The 20,983-nt window shown below is 39.7% G+C and overlaps 1 protein-coding gene across 1 annotated transcript; it reads right to left on the bottom strand.

Annotated features, from left to right (window-relative positions):
* Positions 1–976: 976 nt before the first annotated feature.
* LOC133405050 (alpha-2-macroglobulin-like) lies at positions 977–20,190 on the bottom strand. The gene is made up of 36 exons (XM_061681688.1): positions 20,105–20,190; positions 19,831–20,011; positions 19,268–19,427; positions 18,470–18,522; positions 17,815–17,835; positions 16,933–17,098; positions 16,762–16,846; positions 16,479–16,614; positions 15,335–15,452; positions 15,124–15,233; positions 14,885–15,052; positions 13,384–13,608; positions 12,465–12,528; positions 12,200–12,345; positions 11,974–12,123; positions 10,912–11,055; positions 10,755–10,845; positions 10,544–10,682; positions 9,417–9,642; positions 8,402–8,528; positions 8,176–8,297; positions 8,057–8,108; positions 7,162–7,245; positions 6,513–6,689; positions 5,261–5,336; positions 4,919–5,075; positions 4,765–4,839; positions 4,147–4,309; positions 3,890–4,077; positions 3,331–3,543; positions 2,762–2,886; positions 2,302–2,392; positions 2,131–2,199; positions 1,938–2,043; positions 1,289–1,330; positions 977–1,133 (listed from the first exon to the last, which is right to left on the bottom strand). The coding sequence occupies exons 1-36, from the start codon at positions 20,188–20,190 to the stop codon at positions 1,129–1,131; spliced, it is 4,341 nt and encodes a 1,446-aa protein (XP_061537672.1). The 3' UTR covers positions 977–1,128.
* Positions 20,191–20,983: the final 793 nt, after the last annotated feature.

Here is a 20,983-nt window from a genome sequence, read left to right as displayed (position 1 = left end):
TGTTGGTTGAATCCTTCCACATATTCATGGAAACCAACCGCCTCTATTAAATCATCCAATTAGCGCAACGGTGTCAAATTCTTTGTCGCGGGCGACATCGCAGTCATGGTTCCACCTGGCGGGCCGGTCTGGCTGCAAACCCACGATTGCCTCACATTACATCCATCCATTTTCTGAGCCGCTTCTCCTCACTCGGGTCCCGGATCGTGGGTATGCTGGTGCCTATCCCAGCTATCATCAGGCAGGAGGCGGGGTACACCCTGAACTGGTTGCCAGCAAAGCGCAGGGCACATAGAAACAAAACCATTCGCACTCACATTCACACCTACGTGGCAATTTAGAGACTTCAATTAATGCATGTTTTTGGGATGTGGGAGGAAACCAGAGCACCTGGAGAAAACCCACGCAGGCGCCGAGAGAACATGAAAACTCCACACAGTCGGGGCCGGGGATTGAACCCGGGTCTCCAAACTGTGAGGCAGACGCTCTAAAACAGTCTTCCACCGTGCCGCCATATTATTGCATATACACAAATTAATGGATAATTACTTTTGAAATCAGAAGCCAGTAAAAACTATTCAACAGTATGAATCAATTTGATTTTAAAGGGGGGGTTGGTAACAACAAAAAATGCTTGCAATATCAACATTAAGTGAAGCAGATTTCCAATTTTGGTATTTTAGCAAGAAACAAAGTTGATGCACACTCTCGCGGGCCACATAAAATGACACGGTGGGCCGGATCTCACCCCCGGGCCACCAGTTTGACACATGAATTAGGGGATTTGAAGCTAAATGTAAATTTGCCTTCCAGTAAACATTCCAGAGTGGTCTGAAATGTTTGTTTAATCCAGCTTTCATAATGTCCCACGGCATCTTTATTTTTTGCTACTGCAATAGCTTTTAGCTACTCCGGAAGGTACGGCTCATTTAAAAAAGGAAAAAACCTCACTTGTTGCACATTTGGATAGCTTTATTTCAGTTGTACTTCACATCTAAAGATTTAAAAGTTAAGACATTGTGGTTTTCATAGCTTTTAAACAAAGAGTCAACTTAAACAAGCAGACAGAGTTATACCAACTGGCTCATTTAACAGCAAACCAGTGATTAACCCAACACCGGCTGTGCTTCAAGCTGCAAAAAAAAAAAAAAAAAGGTCATCACTTTTGGGTAAACATTTGCACATTCATTTCAATGCATCTTTACTGATCTATGGACTACACTTTTGAGAAAATGAGTTTTATATTGCAAGTAAAGTTTTTGTAATAAATGCGGTCGGTTTCTGTTACCTGTTTTACAATCAAAATTGTAAGTTGTCTCAGCCTGGTCACCTAAGGAATCAAACAAAAATGTTAAAAGCACAGTAACCTAAAATAGTCAAATTCCAGGATGTGTAGAAAGGAAGGCAGAGCTTAATCTGCATGTGAAAAGTGCAAGAAGAAATAAAATTATATTCCATTTAAGTTCTCTGGTCTGTACCGACTAATCTAATAGCCATGATTTCATTTAAATAAATTCACGTCCTGTTCAAATACATGTGCAAAACTGAAAGTGCAACAGAGAGCCTCAACTTCGATTGTCCTCATAAAGCAGAACTAGTCCAACAGCATCATCTATTGGTAAAATTACTGCACTGCTACAGGAGGCTCTTGCAAGTATTGACTATCCATGTTTTAAGACACTTAATACGCATGCAGTTTTGTTTCTCATTTAATTCTGCTGATCACAAAACCGCAGATAAAGTGCGAGGAGAGGGACAGGAGTCTGCCTCCACACTGTGGCAGGCAGTTTCAAAAGTTAACATTTCAGTACAGCTTATTTTAATGTCGCAGCAGCCATGATCATCACATCACTGAGTGCAATAAAAAGCAGAGTCAAGCAGGTAGAGCACACAATGAAAGGTTTGTCAGACAGGACTAAGAAGAGAGTATGATTTACTTGGCTGGTAATAATCATAGATCTTGACCACAGCTGGTTTCAGGTCCTCCACTGGGATTTCCTGTATCAGCTCCAGGCTGTGGTTTATTGCTATGTCCTTTGATAGCTGTTAGAGAAAGGGAATATGAAATCTCAAGATTGGTTCAAGGAAAGACTAAAAAAAATAAACTGAAGCTCAACACTCATTCCTCACCTCCTCCAAATACACAAGCACGCTATCTTCCTTCTGTTCAACACGATCAACCAGCAAAGCGCCTTTGAGCTGTGAGAGGTCAACAAATGAAGAAAAGGGGGGGGGGGGGGTGAGAAATAGATAAAAAAAAAAAATTCAATGGCTATACTGCTATGCTAATTAATTACTCACTTTCTGGAAAGACTTTGGGTCTACTTGGAACCCAGACAGCAAATTGATTTCCAGGATCACCATGTTTGTACTGCTTTCCTTCCCACTGTATCTGTGGGAGAACCAGTAAATGGAGGGGGGGGGGGTAGCATTAAAGCAGGGAGATTCTTAAAGCGGACCATAGTGCTGTTGAGTGAGAATCAAATACGATACCGACCTCGCTATTACACAGTTTACATCCTATGATCTGCAAGTAAGCTTAAACATTGAAACATGCACACAAAAAGTGTGCATTTAAAACTACAAAACAATTTGTTTTTTGGGGAATGTGGAAAAATATACTTTTGGCTTAATTTTATTTCCTGTATAAAATTGTATCGACCGCCCCTCCCGTGTTATTCACCGCGGTCTTGTACGCTGTAGTCCCCCATTGCTATACACGGCACAGTTTATGACTGTCACATGGCGTGAACGTTCTTACAGCGATTTCAGCTTCAAGTTGAGTTTAGGTCTGCCAGATGGGCTGGTGCAGTTAGCCTCAGTCTGCACTGTGACACTGAGAGTGGTGACCTCAGTGGGTGTTGGGATGTTGTAGAGAAGAGTCAGCTGGGAGACAACCAGGTTAACTCAAATCAACATTTGTTTACAAAACATTTACAACCTGTGCACCCTGACAAGGCACAGAGGTCTTAAATTAAAGTCAATGTTTTTAGTTGTGCGTTTGATAGTTCTAGTGATGGCGAGGGCTAACATGCAGATCTTTAAAAACTGCACACCACTAAACGTAACAAAAAAAAAAAAATTAAAATCTAAATGCTCACTAAAAAAATAAAAGTATACTTTCAATATTCATGTACATTTCATATCAAATTTACTTACAACTCAAGTACAGTAAAAGGTCAGTTGGTTGTGACTACATTTTACTTAAACCAACAATTGGGTTTAAAGCAAGTACAAGACAGAAGTTTAGTGTAGTGTAAACAGAAAATTGCTGCACTGCTGTGACTGTCCACCCAGTAATCAAGAATACCATGATAAGTGTTTACTGACCTGCACTGAAGCACATGCAGACCCCTTCACCTCCACATTGTACTTCCCTTTAACATCCTTCAGCAACTCTTCCTGGTAGAGCAGTTTGTTATTCTGGTTGATTTCAAATATCTTCTGGCCACTGGGAGATGATACAGTCACTGTGCTGGAACCCGCTGGACTGAATACCAGAGTGGAGTAAAGAGACAGAGCCTGAAGGGCCACCACAGTGTCCTGCACACAAACATACAGTACCCATGTTTAAATGCATACAGTAGGTAAGTGACGAGTATGTAAAGATGCAGGATATAAAATATCGAGGCCAATTGTAATTTGCTGACATTTTTTAGGTAACAGATGTAACTGCTAGAAAAAGCATGCCCTGGTTGTCAGTGAAAATCTCTTCCATTTGCCCATGCTATAATATTTTTTTCTGGGTTATTTGCGTCACACAGCCATGTAATGAGTACATATCGAAAGCATGTTGCAGAAACTCTGGAAAACTCTGCACAAGCACAAGTCACACAACAGGTCCTTCCTAGGCAATGCATAATTCCCTCTAGGTTGTTTGTGTGCATACCTGAGTAGAAGCAAAGCCTCCATAATAGTTCTGTTGGGTCGTCAGCCATCTGACGATGCCGGAGGCATAACCCAGGTCTTCAATGGTGGGAGAGCTGCCAAGTTTGGCCAGGAGCACATAGGAGGTGATCTCCACAGACAGAGATTGTGAGGTCTCTGATGACTTCTGGAACCAGTGAATGAAACCATCTGAAAAAGAAAAGCCACACAACATACATAAGTTAGTTTGACAAACTCTGGTTGCTGAAGATAACCCACCTTCTTGTATCTTAATGTTGTCCAAGTGCTGCAGAAGCTGATCACGGGTCTCCTTATCTTCAGCCAAGGTAAAGACATAGGCCAGCAGAGCTGTTGTGTAAGTGTTGCTGCGGTCATTGATGGACTCCTTCAAGCAAGACAGGCTCTGGGTCACCGTGGCATCCTGTAAGAGATTTATGGGGTGGGGGGTGAGGTTAATGATACTTGGCTAATCTGGTCCCTATAGTTAAATGTTCCATTGTTTGAACAGATTTTATCCTGAGAGTGAAAATTTTTTTTTTTTTTTTTTTTTTTAGACCAAAACAAGAACCTGCATGTGGCATTGTTTTTACCATTTTGAGTCCACTGATTGCCAAACCGTCCACTGAAATGCATTACTCCTACATACAGGACATTGGTGGAATTGCGAGTGGTATGGGTCATTGTATTTCCCCCAATATCCAATCCCCTTCCATACCACGTTTCAATACACCAGTGTAGTGCCAGTTGCACGGGTATGCTTGTGGAGGGAGAACTGTTAAGACCTTGCCAGGCTTTGGTCAACAGATTTCTCTTCCCAAATTATTGTATGAGTATTCTGGAATTTAAATCAGGCTAAAAAGTAACATGTTTACTCACATTAACTGATCTACCCATCTCCAAAAAGGCAGCAGTGATGTAAGCGCTCAGAGTCACTTCGTCAGAAACACCACCCTGGAGAGAGGAAACAGCCGTTGTAGTCATTACTTCACAGACAATCTTCAGGAGATTAAATAAAAATGACAACTCACACCTTTATTCCCTTATTAAAAAGTTTTCCAGAAATTTGGAAGCAACCATTTTCTTTCTGCTTGCTTTCCAGCCAAGTTGCAGAATCTTCAATATTGGAAGGGTCAGTGTAAATAAAAGCCTTTGCTTTGGCAAATGATCTCATCACAAAAGCAGTCAACCTGATGGGGGGGGGGGGGAAGAGAAAAATAAAATAAATAAACTTCACTTAACATGCAGGGCTAAGGTGATCTTAAAATTCATTCAAATGTGCTAGTGTGAAGGGAAGAGTAATTAAACTCATTTAGTGCAAGTACACGTTACCGTGCAATTCTAATGTACAATAAAGCATTGTTCATGTTCTCACCAAGTATTCTCCACACCAGTTCCAAAAGTGCTATATCCACCACTGGGATGCATGTAGTTAAGTTGTCTCTGGTAGCCTGTGTAATAAGAAAAACATGCTTAATAGCCATCAACACAGCTCCTGAACAATTCATCATGTGATGACAAATTCAAGTTTGACATCACAATTGATACTGTGCGTGATTTGGCAGCGAATTTAATCAGTTCATAGCAAAAACAAAATGCTTCGAACGCAGTATGCAAAGCTTTACATTTTCATGTCATGCCTTGTGGATGTGCCATCATGAGGTCCGTGGCAATGTCGCTTAACCTCCCATATATGCATGTTCTGTTGCTCTTGACCAGCGACCTTTTTTCCTTTGATGCCCAGTCCCCTTTTGTCAATGTGTGTGAAAGCCGGTGTGGCCTTCAACAAAATTTAACAATTTACTGTACATGAATTGACCTTGCTACCCTTCATCACATAATCCACTGCAGAGATGACCTTGGCGAGTTGGCGCAAAGTTTGTAAAGACACTTAACATTTATTCATGCGACATGAGTGAGAAGTTTTCACTCAACATTATGCCATGGGTAAGTTTGTGCAACATGTTTTATTAGGTTATTCAAGTCTCAATACATAAAAGCCAAGCACGTATATAGCAGAATTTCATAATTTGATCACTATGCATGACTATAGCATTCAAGCTTATAATGAAACTTAGTGAGGCAAGTAATTGCCCTTTTGTTCTTTTATAGAAGTTTGAGGATGAAGCTGACCATCTTGCATCTAAATTTTTGTGATTGAGTCTCATTGTACACGTTTTTTGTGCAGGAAATGTTAGAATTCTTTAAAAGGCAGTCTTAATTTTTTTTTTATATTTTTATTTATAAAGCGCAATGTGCCTGCAGTCTTATTGCTCTTGAAGTAGCAGCTGCACATTTTCCCCAGTTCATTTTCACCTATACAACTCATTGCACCAAGTAAAGCATGTTTCTGGAAGGAGTTTCAAACTTGTTCCATGTGCACACAGACTCCTCCAAAAAGGTCTCTGCACACCCCTGATCCACAGTGCTGCAGTAAAGTAGTTAACCATTTCACTTCACTTGTTTCAAGGCGGTAAATTAATACCACACACTTAATTCTGAATAAATTAATCGATGATTGGCTTATGCCAATCTCTACTTGCCACAGGGCAGTATTATGATTGGCAAAGGTCAAGAATCAGAAACAAAGCATAATGTCAGGCTTATCAAGAGTATCATTGACTCACCACTGGTCAGGAACTGGAGAGTCTTTTTCTCAATAGCAGGTGTCAGCTGCTGTGTGTCTTTGAGGTACTGCAGGATGTAAATGTTTGGGGTGAACAGCACCATGTTCTGCTCCCCACAGCCATAGGGCATCCTCAACAGGCCATCAATGTTCTTCAAAGCCCGGCCTAAAATGTCACCTGCATAAAAACATTGATTCCATTGTGATCGCAAATACGACTAATTGTTAAATAACTAAGTTACCCCAAAAATTCATGGCAAATTTTGGGAATAAAGAGGTTAGTGTATAATAGGAGAGTTTTGGAAAAAAAATATCCTATAGCACTTTCTACCCTGTGCCATTTATTTAAAAAAAAACAAAAAGGCAGGGCTTGGAGGTCCCACTCCCTGTATGAACACTAGTCTTCCATCACATGAATAAACCTTAGCTAATGCCATTGTATTAGTACAGTACTATTTACAAAAAGCTTTAAATTGTGATAATTTCCCATTTCCAAATTAAACCTGTTCTGCCCCTTTGAAACTAAAAAGGTACACAAACATTTGCTTTGTGAACAAAGCCTTTTAGAAAAACACTGCACGTTGCAAATACGCCGGTATAACAATAGTAATCTGAATTAATTACTATTGTGATAAAAGAAAAGAGTTTACCCAGGACAGATAATAGACCACGTGCTGAGCCGTTAATCACATTCACAGGGAGCATTATTTCAGTTTCCTCGTTCAGACTGCCTCCTGTTGTGCAAAGGATAATTCAGTTTAGAGATTGAATAAATTAAAAAAAAAAATCTCAGCAATGTAAAAATACTGCAATTTTCATAACTCCCAACAACCATACATAAAATGTAATTCTGTATAGACGAAATCAATATACTCAACTCCAAAAGTATTGGCAGAGTTAAGCCAATTCCTTTAATTTTGCAGACTTAAAACATCTCATTCCAGGTCAGCATTTATTTACATCTGCATTTGACAAGTTAGAGGTAATTTGTAACTAAATGTACCAAATTTTTAGTCGAGCAAAAGTATTAGAACACTGACGCTATGACAGACTAGGCTGAAAGACAAGACTTACTGTAGTTGGAAATAATTTGCATTACCTGCATAGAGTGTCATTGAACAAAGCTCAAACTTTGGCGAATGACGGCGTGGTTACTCCAACTAGAATAATTAGTCTTGAAATTCTCAGGGCATTAACTCGAGCTTGATTAAGTGTAACCTGAAATTCTGTAGAGGTGTAAAAGGACATTTGGGCGGGAACTCAGTCACATGTCCCAATGAGTTTGCTCAGATGGAAAGTGGGTTGAGTCAAGCAAAAGGTATTACATTTTAAATACAGATGTAGAAGCTGAAATGACCATGTCAAATTAATATTTTGAGTCAGTTTTCAGGAAAAAAAAACCAAGAAAAATAATTAAATACCTTTGGAGCAGAGTGTACATGAATTTCCCCCAAAATTGTTTGCCTGCTTCAGAATGGGAAGGACTTTTCTAACAGTAAATTTTAATAGTCTAAGGAGCTAGATGAAGGTCAAAACTCAACTGACCTTTAGGGCAGAAAAGCCAATTGTGAGTCTTTGTCATCTCTGTTCCCTCAGCCTAACAAGAAAGCAAATAAATTACCCTTTGCCAATCTCAGGTTTGGAAGAAAAACAATACTACTAACCTTCACAATGAGAGGTCGTGTGACCACATCGATACGACCTCTTTCTGGAACACTCACAATCTCATTATCACAAGAAGCATGGGACGGCACAGCTTCAGCAGTCACAGTCACATTGACAACCCCTAAAAAGGACCACCAATTGTGTATGAAAATGGTGGCATCAATCTATTCAAATTTAAGATTCTTTCGGTGAGGAGAAATCCTGTGTGTAATGAGAGACCTGCACCTAATGTTGTGGGGGCCATAGTCCATCTGAAGGTCTTCCGCTCATTGCCACAAAGGCAGGTACTGTACTGGTCACCAGAAAATGGGGTGAGGGTATAATCCGAGGAATGAGTTGGAGTCACACTGACCTGCCACCAGAAAGATGAACAAGTTGAATAAGAACAAACTGTTGACAGAAGCCATTCATTGTTGAAACAACTCCTCCTCCTCGACCAGTCACATAATCATGACATCCCAATGATCCTAGGAGCCAAGTTGTCTGGGGCTAGGTCCTAGGCGAGACCAGACAGTAAGAACAACGCCCTCCTATGATACTGAAAAACTGCCCGATTTCCCTAGCCCAGGTAGAGATCACCAGAGTCTCCCCCTTGAGCCAGGTGGCTCGACATCTGCTGAGAAGTCTGACCTCAGATTAAGGTAAAGGTGGTTAAGTATAGTTTTCGTCAGGAAGTGTGTACCAGCTCAGTTTAGGGTGCCGGGGCCTTTGAGCGGTCATGGCAGTTTGTGATCTACATGTGATGAGTGGAATTGCTTTCAACCCTGTCCTTCGAGTGCTCTGGGAGAATGGGGTACTATAGGCCCAGGTACGGGCTGTTTGATTCCTGCACAACCAGTGTCAAATCGGCACTCCCGGCAGTAGGTCAGATTTATTTCCAGCTTTGTGACCAATTATGGTCATAACCTTTACGGACAGAACTCTAGACAGTTGCGGGGGTCTGCTTTGATTGGTTTAGTATTGCTTTTCACAGATCTGGTATGGTTTATCTACAACTCACTGAGGCAGTTTGCCTGATTATACTTTCTCCTGGCAGCACTGGATGATATGGCTGGGGAGCATGAAGTCTGAGCCACTGCAACCTGACATGCTAAGAGAAAGCTCTACACTTGTGAATGGATTAAAAAAAAGAGACTAATGAAAACATGACCATTTTTTACAAAATCAAAACCTGTTATTCTAGTCTCAACAAATTTATAATTCAAACAAAGTCTATGGGTTAAGTGAAGGTTATCATTACCATGATGCAGTTGGACAGGAAGTTGAAGGTGGTGGCTTTCAGCTCAAAGTGTTCCCCACGTTTGATGGAGTAAGGAAGAGTGAGTTCTAGGAAGAAAGGCTGGACGACTGTTAACTTTTGACGAGGGGCCAAGCCAAAACCCTGAGAGGTCAGGCAGAAAGCCTCTGTCTCCCATGTGGTGATGGTGTCAGGAGCAGTTAGGGACACATCCATCATGCCAGAATTTCTGAATCAACAACGAAAAAGTTCAAATAAATAAAAAGCCAACAGATGGATAAGTGCCTACCAAGTAAAAACTGCAATTCAAATGTCAAACCAAGTCTGAAACATCTTGTAAAACTTAACATACTGTGCAAAATGCTTTGACCTTTCAGGCCACATTTCAGAGACAGCAGCTATGATAAATTGTTGCTATCTGGTGAAACTCGTGTTTTTCCTATTAATCCGTACCTGATTGCAGTTAGGTTTGAGTTTCATAATTTTGTTTTCCAAATGCAATTTGTTTCTAGCACAGTTCAAAGAAAGAAAAATTACCATGTACACAACAGTAGTCTGGGGGGGGGGTAATACATCTTTTAAAAAAATAGTGGAACCTCTTCATTGACAATTTGTGAGCGTGTTTGCAAACAATGCTATTTTCCCCCATTAAATTGAATGGCAATAGAATTATGTTGCAGTACCAGGTCGCTTGCACCCCGCCCACCCACCACTTTCCTGGGTGCCATACTGAGGGCTAATTTAGAGCAAGAGAAACTAAAAGATGCACATTTGTCTGTAAAATACATGGCACACGGAACAAACGTTCAGCACGGATACTGTGTCTGTCTGCAAACTGAAGGACAGTTCCTGAACCAATATTCCAGTGCAAATGTGAAATTGGTAGGAAAAGGGCACTAAATGGGGTATGGCAAAAAAGACTACAATGTCATAGCCAATGGAAGCTATGACTACATTTAAATCAAATAAAAAGTTAGGGCTGAACCTTGTGTCTTTTCCTATACTGTATTATACAGAGTTCCAAGAGGCTGTTTTACAGACACCACCTAGTCCATTATGATTTTAAGTTGCTCTCATAGCCATATGGTACACAAGATGCTGCCATCTTATCACTTGTGACAAAGTCATACCCGACTTCCACCAGGTCCCACAGCCAAGTCTCTGGAAAGAAATTGCGGATTGTCTGAATTGGGGCGGCAGAGCCCCTACCTCCCATACCAGCAGGAGGAGCTGCCATCGCATCTACAATTTCATATTTTAAAGCAATACCTGGAAATGGAAAGCATTCCATCATTAGGGTACAGAATTGATGCTGGAAAATATTCAGTGTATATCACTCACCATAGGGACTGTGATGGTAGTCTCTTCCCAAATACTTCAGGCATGATGGCATTCTGATATACAAATTTGTTGCCATCTTTAGTCCATTACGCTAGGAAAACCAACAAAAGAGTAACTAAAAAGGATCACTTTTTGTACAGAATTGTGATAAAAGTACCTGGAAAACAGTATAAGGATCATCGATGTCACGCCCAGGGTATGGTAAAATAGATCTTTTAGGTCTGACATGTAAACATTCCACTGGGTCTTCAACTTTGTATGGAATATATGTTGCTTTGGTGACAGGCAGCAACCCAAATATCTGGTGGAAAAAGGATACAGTTGAAGTTAAGAAATTACAAAGCGCCAAAGCCTATTTTACATCTTAAATGCAGCGAATGTTGCACAAGGTGCTTTTTAACTCTGCAGTAAGGGAAATCAGATAGGAGCCAAAAAGGGAGTGATGACACGAACAGGTGTAGTCATCAAAATCAATTCAGAGCATAAGTAATTCTTGATGGCAATGATTTTAAAAACCTCAAGCTGACAGTGTAACTTGAACATTTCAGAAATCAAAAGAAGTCAGCTTAATTTCAAATATCTTTGCATTTCTCACGCGGCAAGGATCATGAGTCTCAGCTTGCGAATTATTTAAACATTTGGAGGTGTCAGGAAACTGCCCCATAGCATGTTAAATTGATGGACAGGTGTGTTTTCAAATTCACATTTGGGGTGTCACAGAATATGCCGTAAAAGTAAACCTTAAAAGAGTAGCACTTGTTTTGAAAACACTGCTACCATAGTGTAGCTTTTACCCAGACAAGCAGCATCAGATTACAGCTGGCTTTGCTTTTTACATCAAAGATGCATATTGCCCTTTGCATGATTTTTACTCAGCCATTGTGCACACTTCATTCAGACTATTTTGATACAACATGACATCATTTTCAGTGTCACAAAATACTTTGAACAAGACATTGTTGCTACATAACAGGGCGGGAGAAGAGTATCAATTGAGAAACAAACTGTTTAAACAAGCACTGTTGCACCTTCGATTGACAGGGGGGCCTAGTCCCTCAGCAGGCATTCAACTGTGTCCTTTACATAGAAGAGCATGGCCAAAATTGGTCATGTGGCAATATCTGATTTATAAGGTGTATAACAAGGAGATATTAAATTGTTTTTTTAATGCAGAAGTCCCCCCCCCCCCATATTTACCATAGAACACAAGTGTAGTTACCTTATCTGCATCTAAGGTTTTTCCAGGCTCTTTAATGAGGACACTCTGGTCAATAGCGCTCACACCACAAAGAGCGTTTGGCTGGCTCGTCACTTGCAAAGTGGTTTGGTCGCCTGGGACTACTGAAGATGGACAAAACTCCACAGAGACCTGACGCACACCAATACAGTCTTTACCATCTGGACTTCATCCAGCCAGCGTAATTAGTTAACACACGTTCCCTTACTTTGTTACTGAAGCATTTCTCAGTGGTGAAGTGTGCACTGTTGGCAACCACTGTTGCACTTGGAAGCACAGCATATGCAACTATCTGGACCTCTGGTGCCATCTCTGCAGAAACTTTCAACTGGAAAGTCACCTCGCCCTCAGTCACTAAAAGAGCAATTTAGTTAAAGGGAATATGTATTGATTTGGTAAGAGCAAGTTAATGAATTAAGCAATTATGCCAACAATTTATAGGCTTCTCTGAACTCAGTGCAATGTCAGCACACCTGATTTATCTTCAACAGCAATCTGTTTAGCTCCTTGAAAAACGATGGCTCCTCTGGCTAGGACCTGGATTTAAGCAGATAAGGACAAGAATGACTGATCCATTGATATACAAGACGTACTGTAAATGTGGTATTCATGGAGGAAAAAGCCCAATATTTGGGAACCTGCAGTTTTACTTTGCATGCTATGTTTTGGGCAGGACAGGCACAGAGACACTACAACAACATTACATAAAATTTCTTTCCCTCCATTTGTATGCAGTTTTTAGCATAGTTTACTGTGGCAATTATGACCAGTTGGAATAAAACTGTACATCAATCCAAGTGCTGTTAACCAGCACAAATTAACCCATGAAACTGCTGCAATGCATCTGTAATTGACTTAAAAAAAAAAATTCACTGCTACTGTGCATCACCTCCCAATACTGTAATTACAAGGAAAATTCCCATAATCTTGAATAAAACATTTACTCTGCAGTTGCATAATAGAACCCAGCATGTCTTTTGAAGTCACATTACCAATGGTTTACACAAAAATTTAGTTACCCAACCTTTTGAGAGGTACTGGCTCCCAGGGCTAGGAATAGTGGCCGCGGAGACCCAGGCTAGCTAGTATTCTGCATTTTAGCTTTCAAGCTAATCAGGTGTTGATTTACTGCATGGAGGGGTGAAGCAGATTACTCCTTCACAGTGACATCAGTATGATCTAAAACAATTTTGCAATGTTTCATCAAAGAGTACAGCAAGACTATTTCTGCACTGTGTGGTCTCTCTGAAAACAGATGTTAAGGAACACTCAAGACAAGCGGGGCATGCCCCATGCTGATCAGTCAATCACAGGGCGCGTGCGCGCACACATGTGCCATTAAATGAAGCTAACAAACTTTGTAATTTCTTTAAATCCAAGAACTCCACTGACCAGATACATAAGATCGGCAAACCCCTGAGACTCTCCAGCTACAGCATACTGGATGGTGATGTCTTCATCTTTGTCGCAAGGAATTGGCGCGTCCTTATTCTTCAACACAAGGTAGCTGGCAGTCTTTGTATCAAGAGAAGGTTTTCGAACCGGGGAAACTGTGTGCTCTCCATTCTCGTAGTATGGGATTCTATATCCGTATTCCAGGTTTGGTGAGGCACTAACCTAAGTTAGGTAAAACAGAACATACTGGTTAAGATATGGCATTATACATTTCTGTTTAGGCAATAGTATGTTACTCAAAAATGTGGTCAAATTGACTAAAGGAACAGTGTGCTACCAAAGTGTTATTGAGCAAGGTAACAAAGCCCCACCCCCTCTGGGTTCTTAATGTGCAGTCTTCCACATCTAGAATTCCAGTTCATGCCCATTTCCATAGCGTGTACATTTTAAATCAAGAGATTATTCAATCTTCCCAATTGAGCGTCATACTTCAACTTGGACATACCGTGAGCAAAACTTGGCCGATATCTTGCTGCGCATCAGTAGTCAAACAATATAAATAGCAAATGGATTACTATATGGTGCATCAGAAATTTGGTTTGTCTGAAAAATGATCCTACACATCGAAGCAAAGTTATTACCTAAACTCCTTAAATTTTAATGAATTGCATGCACAGCTCATGCCAAGAAGAGTGTTGAATGTCAATATGTGCTTTGGTTTTATGCCACAATGACACTTAAGAGCTGTGTGATTTTTTTCCCATTCAAGTCCATGGCTACATTTTCAAATACAGTATATCCATTGGTAGCACAGACAAAAAAGGTACAGTGTAAGCTCTTAACATTTTGACCATAGCTATGACTGGTAGATGCGCCAGCGCAATGTAGCCGCCTCACCAACGTGGTGGCCCTGTTGGTGAGGTTCCCACTAAAGGCAATGCATGGACACTGAATTTAAGTTGCAACTTGCATATTCCGTGACAGATTTTCATTAGGGTTACAGTTTGGTCAACGCATATGCCATCAATAGACAACATTTGAAATGTGTTTAAAAGGGACTCCTTGTAATTATATGACATTTCAGGCAACCATATGCAGCACAATGTGCCGGTATCTTTGGTCTTTTTTTTTTGAGTCCACACACGGGATGCACTGACGACTGACCTCCCTAGTTTAGTGTCGCCGCCGGTACAGAGCTCAAAATTGGAGTCGTATAGACCAATACATGTGGTTTTGACATCACAGGCAAGTTGTGTAAAGTGAGTTTAACTTGAACCAAAACGGTACAGTGTATATACAAAAGTTATTGGTTACAGTCAGACAAATTGAAATGAGCAGTTTCCAGTGGCGATGGTAGAGTCGAATTAAACTTTTTTTCATAAAAAAGCCAAATTCAAGTCAAGCCATACAGAATCCTAAACGTTCACATTTTCATGCAGATTTGCCTTAATTTTAAAAGGGGCACATGGTCGCAATCCCATTGTCTCATGTCACTTACGTAGAGGCGAATGTCCTCTGAATGGTGCGCAGTGCTTAGTGAGAATCGAGCAAAGCCCTCTAGGTCAGTTGTGAGGTTCTGTCTAAGACGTGCTGGCCACCCGTCACCCTCCAGCAGGTACAGGTCCATGTTACCAATAGGAGTATTGTTATAGTGAACTGCTTTAACCTGTGGAATCACCACACACTCTTAAGATCATGGTCAGTAGCACAAGTTTGAAAACTGTGTTTTGCACATACCTTTCCCTCCAGTTTTGACGCTTCCTCATAAATCTTAGGCGTGTCCTCAAATGACAGCTTTCCAATTACATATACAATTTGTATTCTTTTGTGTTGAAAGTGAGAAATACCTGTCCAATGTTAAAGATTTTTATTCTATCATGAATCAATATATCCCAACATGAGTTTTTCTGTGCAAATTTCCATTCAAACTAAAGAAGTAAATACTTGCCTGTGCCCTCTTCTTCCAGTTCAGCATAGACTTCCAGTAAATCTTGTACTGCCTTTTGGTCAATTTTGGTGAAAGCGGACAACTTCGTAATGAAGGTGACGCAGCCCGTCTTATTTGTCTATAGAGTACAATAAGAATTATTTCCACATCATTTCAGTCATGTTCCTTGATTAATTTGTATTGTGCTTTATGTTGTTAAAATACTTTGAGGGGGGCGGGGGGGGGAGAAAGTAAATGTAAAGTTCATTGTTATGTACCAAATACTCACGTGTTGACTCTGGTAAGTCTACTTTTAGAAAGACAGCTTTTATGGCTTTGTTTCACTTTGTGCCCACAAATATCCAGACTAGTTTGAATTTGGGCAGAGAGACGGCACTGCTGTGCTCCACTTTTAATCATTTGACTTTTAATGTTCAAATGCAAGATACACGGCGGCATGGTGCCCGACTGGTTAGAGCTTCAGCCTCACAGTTCTGAGGACCCGGGTTCAATCCCCGGCCCCGCCTGTGTGGAGTTTGCATGTTCTCCCCGTAATTGCGTGGGTTTTCTCCAGGCACTCCGGTTTCCTCCCACATACCAAAAACATTCATTAATTGGAGATTCTAAATTACCCTTCGGTGTGAATGTGAGTGCGAATGGTTGTTTGTTTCTATGTGCCCTGCGATTGGCTGGCAACCAGTTCAGGGTGTACCCCGCCTCCTGCCCGATGATAGCTGGGATAGGCTCCAGCACGCCCGCGACCCTAGTGAGGAGAAGCGGCTCAGAAAATGGATGGATATACAAGTTAAATGTTCATTTTTAAAAATTCACATTTGAATAAAGTTGCATAACATTTCCAGAGTCATCTATTAATGAAATAGAGTTTGGATTTTTATCTACCACAGCCTCTCCAAATTTACTGCAAAGTTTTTAAAATGTCCGTGAATACCATATCCATTATTGCAGGGGTGAGGAAATTCAGGGAAACACCAAAAAACGAAAGGCAAAAAAGGGGACCAAATAAAAATAATGTGAACATGCATTTTAAACTATTGCATATTTACTGCAATCGTGTGTGTGAATGAAGTCACATCAAGTATGACACAGGCAATATAATTGCATTAAAATGAGGCTTGCAATTTGTTTCAGCGGTTGCCAAATGTACCTTTTTTGTATCCTCGTAGCATGGTGGAGAAACTACAGGGGCCTCGTTGGAGTTGTCAGTGGAATAAAGATACGAGTGGATCGGTCGACACACCTTAAGTTTGGCACTACCAGGCACAGGCTGTCCATATGTGTACCTATCAATTTTAAAGAATCAAACCACTTAGTGTGTGGTTCATAAGCAGGCAGTAATTTAATTATTTTTAAAAAAAAAAAAAAAAAAAAAAAAAAAAAAAAAAAAAAAAAAAGTTGAAATCAGATTTCATGCCAGTAACGGTACTTACTTTGAACATACTTCAATGGTGATGTCATCCTTTACAATAGTCACTTCGTCGGGTCCATTTATTTTCACATCAAATTTGGGCAAAACTGGAGACAAATCATGGTTGTTTGTACAGCATTTGTTCAGTCCAAATTAATCCAAACAAGGGTGCGAGAATTTTTTTTTTACATACCATATTTCTCAACCTTGAAGCTATGATATATTCTTAATTCGTCAATTGACACAATAATTTGGTAGACTCCTTGCCGTGCCTCAGAGTTCAAGGAGTAAGACTGCTGCAATATTTTACTGCTGGATGTTTCGTTGAGCCACTGTCCAATTCGGGTGCTGCTAGGATTCTGTAACAAATGGGGACAAAGAGACAGTTCATATACTGTTGTGGTAAAATACAGTTCAACTAAAATTGAATTGCCCTGAGGTCCTACAACTCAAAACTTAACATTTTCAGGACACTGCCTTATAAAAGTTGCACAACACTGTTTCTAACCAATCTAATCATGGATGTTTTTTTTTTTTTTTGCATTAGAAGTTTAGTTAAGCAACCAAAATATTAACTTTGTTTCTTGGTTTTAAAGTGATATTTGTTCAAAAAGAGCCAGCCTCAACAAAGACAAAGCAGTAAGACTGCTGCTTCACCAAGCACCTTGTTACGTAAAGTTAAGATGCATTTTCTTCAGGGGTCAACATTTTACAAACGGGTGACAAGGATACTAAAAATGTGCAAAACAATCTGCAACACAGATCATTTGTCACGTTATAAAGCGATGCCTCGGGCACATCATTGTGACTCGTTAAGCAGCATATTCATTAGCAATATGTTTAAGACTTATTGCTCATTTTACTAATGGCAGTGGTTAACTTATACCACTTGCATGACAATTAAGGAGCTACAGTGATAGCACAGCTCAGAATTTGCCAACAAGATTACCAGCATTAGCTTCTAATAATGTTTGGCTAACTTGATGTGGTGGGTGTATTTGTTGATAATGTGCCACAATAATTGATCACAAAATGGTGCATGCAATGAATTGCTCCAACATTTATCCAAGCTTACCTGAATTTCAATGGTGTCGTACTGCAAAAGAAAGAGATTGCATTAAGTTTGTTATCTTTGCATCAAACGAAGTACTGCACGTGTTCCTCAGAAACAAACGCCACAGCCTCCAGTTTTTCCATGAGTACAGTATATGAAACAGCAATGGAAACCCATGAAACAAGTGTTACGAAAATGCATATCAAAAAGTTAAATGGATGCACAAAGTGGACTATAAATCCCATTACACCATAAGCAATTTTAGTCTATCAGTAATTCTATTGGATGAGTTTATTCTGTCTTCCATTGATATGCAATATCCTAATAGAACCAATGTTACTTGGGTAATACATTCATTAAATGCTTCTATGATTTAAAATTACTGTGACGCCATATTCACAGTAATTTAGAATAATCATTCTATGAAAGCGTCACTGTACTTCAAATGTTCTGATTGCTAAGAAACATTGTGGAAGGTTGAAGGGTTTACTTAAGCCACTTTAAAAACAACTGTCATGAGGAGGCCACGGATTCAAAGGCCAAGTCAATGAGCAGATCCATGCCGGTGGTCACATAACCCTTTTACAGCTGACATCCAATGGCTAGTTTAGAACTTACAAAAGTTCAAACAAAAGTGTGGTTTTTAACTGACAAGAAACTTGGGTCAAGCACTCACCATTTGAAAGACTGGTCTGAACTTTGTGTCCAGGGAAACAACTCTGAATTGCACTGAGGGAGGAGCATAAAGAGATATCCTTAACCTTGATTTACCCCACAGTCAAATTTTTCAGTCAGTCTAACCACAATCATGCAAATAACTTTGGGCAGCTGATCAATAAAGATCAAGCCCAGCATATTGCGGAGACAAGCTTTTGGGACCCAAAATTATCTACTGAGGAAAAACTAATTCATCACAACAAATGAAAAAGGACCTATGCCAATAAGAAAATGTTTTCCTACTTAATACAATAGTTTAAATCTTTGACTCTTATAACTGGAGACCTGGTTTAAAAAAATAAATTAAAACATGGGTACTCTGAAAATGTATAAAAACATCAATATGGGGAACAGAAAGCTACAGGTAAACTAGTCTAACAACTGTGACCTAAAATGAGTTTAATTGAACTTTTTATTAATTTGACAGCCAAAAAAAAAAAAAAAAAAAAAAAAAAAAAAAAAAAAAAAAGAAAACAGGCCTCAGTGGAAGAACAATCTTCTCTAATTTTACTGCACATATCTAAATATACAATAAATTGGAGTATGTCCTTTGTGGTCATCTGCAACCACTCATAACCCAATCAGTTTTGCCCTGACATGCTGGATGTGGCACACCAATTAAGTTGTGACTTTTTTTAATTTACACCTAATTTGCAATTGTTCCTATAAACTCCCAACAAATCTTTTTGTCAAGGGGGGGAAATAAAAATTCACAAAATGTACTTTATTTTGGACAATGTATGATCTGCTCAGTTACCAGTTTGTCCTGGGAGGTAGATGGGTTTGTCGGTTTGGATGAAAGTCATCGGTTTGTACACTTTGATCATGACTTTTCTGACCTCTCTTGAATAAAAAGTTGCACCTCGTACCTCCACAACCATATGCTGCACCTCATCATTGCTTTTAGGATCAGGGACCTGGATGAAAAAAAAATTAATTATCCTGTTAAAACAAATTGACTCAGTCTGAATACTATATGGCCAACAAATTATAGTCTGGACAATGAATTGCAAGGCAAAGCTCAATATTTTTTTTAATTTGGACACTACAGTACTTAATAGCATTGTAAGTCATTTTGTGCTGTAAATACACTAGTATGAACAGTAACTCCACCCAAAAGGATATTTTTCAAAAAAAACATACTAAAATATAATTTTTCACAATTTCAAATAAACTAATTTACAAAAAGCTGACAAAAAAAGAGTTTTATTTCCAAGTCATTTACTTGGATTCCTGAGAAGTGCGTGGTTAAATGTTATATTTGATGGCCTAATGAATGCGTTAAAGCACAATATGTACACTTTTTTTCTTAAAGCTGACCTTAAACTTGAGGCACTTATGAAAGTCTTTGCTGGATGCATCTTTGAATACGGTGGTATTTTGCTCTTTAGAGTTCAAAAAGACAGTCATGGTCAGCGTCTCGTTGGGGTGCAGCAGGCTTGCACAGAAATTTGTTTCAGCTCCAGCTTCCAGAACTGCAGGAATTCCCACCAGGTAACTTCTACAGTCACAGAACCAGATAGACAGCACTTTATTTTATTTAAAATGCAGCCAATTGAAACATAACGTACGAGTCATTAGGATAAAAACTTACGGTCTTGCCTCTGTCCAACTCGCGCACATCCAGCTGAAGATGACACACCATCTCAACCTCCATGACTGATTTCTGACACCACCCATGATAGACTGAGAAGAGCCTCAGTGTCCGCATCTGCTAAATAGGCACTGATAACAAAAGATCCACCCCTGTGTTGCACACAAACAGATTGCAACCACCCCCTCCACAAAATAGAGAGAAGGGGGGGGGGGGGGGGGTGGAGGAGAATTAAAAAAAAAAATAAGTACCTCAAAGACTACCACTGATTAATGAATTGTTGATTATGCAAACTTAACATTGTTTCCAGCATTTACAGAATGTTTAAAAAAAAAAAAAAAAAAAAAAGAATTTTGTAAAAGATGTGATTGTGCATGCTGGTGAGCTACTGCTGCTCCTTTTAAAAAGACAAAAACGTTTTGGGGCACTAAAGCCTAACTAAGCTCATTGATACCCATGTTTAACATTACAGTGAACAAAGATTTGAGCTAACCTGCTCAAACTAACATGGCTGCATATAACGAGTGCAGGCACAGATTTTAAAGTGATTAGGTTTGCAGTATCAGTCCATTTCAAAATATTGCATGAATATCAATATTTGAAACTGCGACACAGCAGACTGGGGAAAATTGTTGCCTTTCACATGACTTTGAAGCAAGCAGCATTCTGGTACTTCCATCAAGGAAACATTATTTCAACTATTTTCACAGTGGCCAGTCTGATAAGTAGTCCGGGTAGAAGCCAAAGATGCACATGGTGCCCATATACAGTCAAAAGCAGGAATTTAGACAATATCACAAGGTACTGTATATTCTTTAAGAAGGAAATTTTGCTGAGGTTACCGTTCCTTTTTCAAAGTGTGTAGAATACAACCAGACA

Source organism: Phycodurus eques, chromosome 7, assembly GCF_024500275.1.
Source record: "Phycodurus eques isolate BA_2022a chromosome 7, UOR_Pequ_1.1, whole genome shotgun sequence".
Lineage (NCBI taxonomy): Eukaryota > Metazoa > Chordata > Actinopteri > Syngnathiformes > Syngnathidae > Phycodurus > Phycodurus eques.
This window is presented reverse-complemented; position numbering and strand designations above follow the sequence as displayed.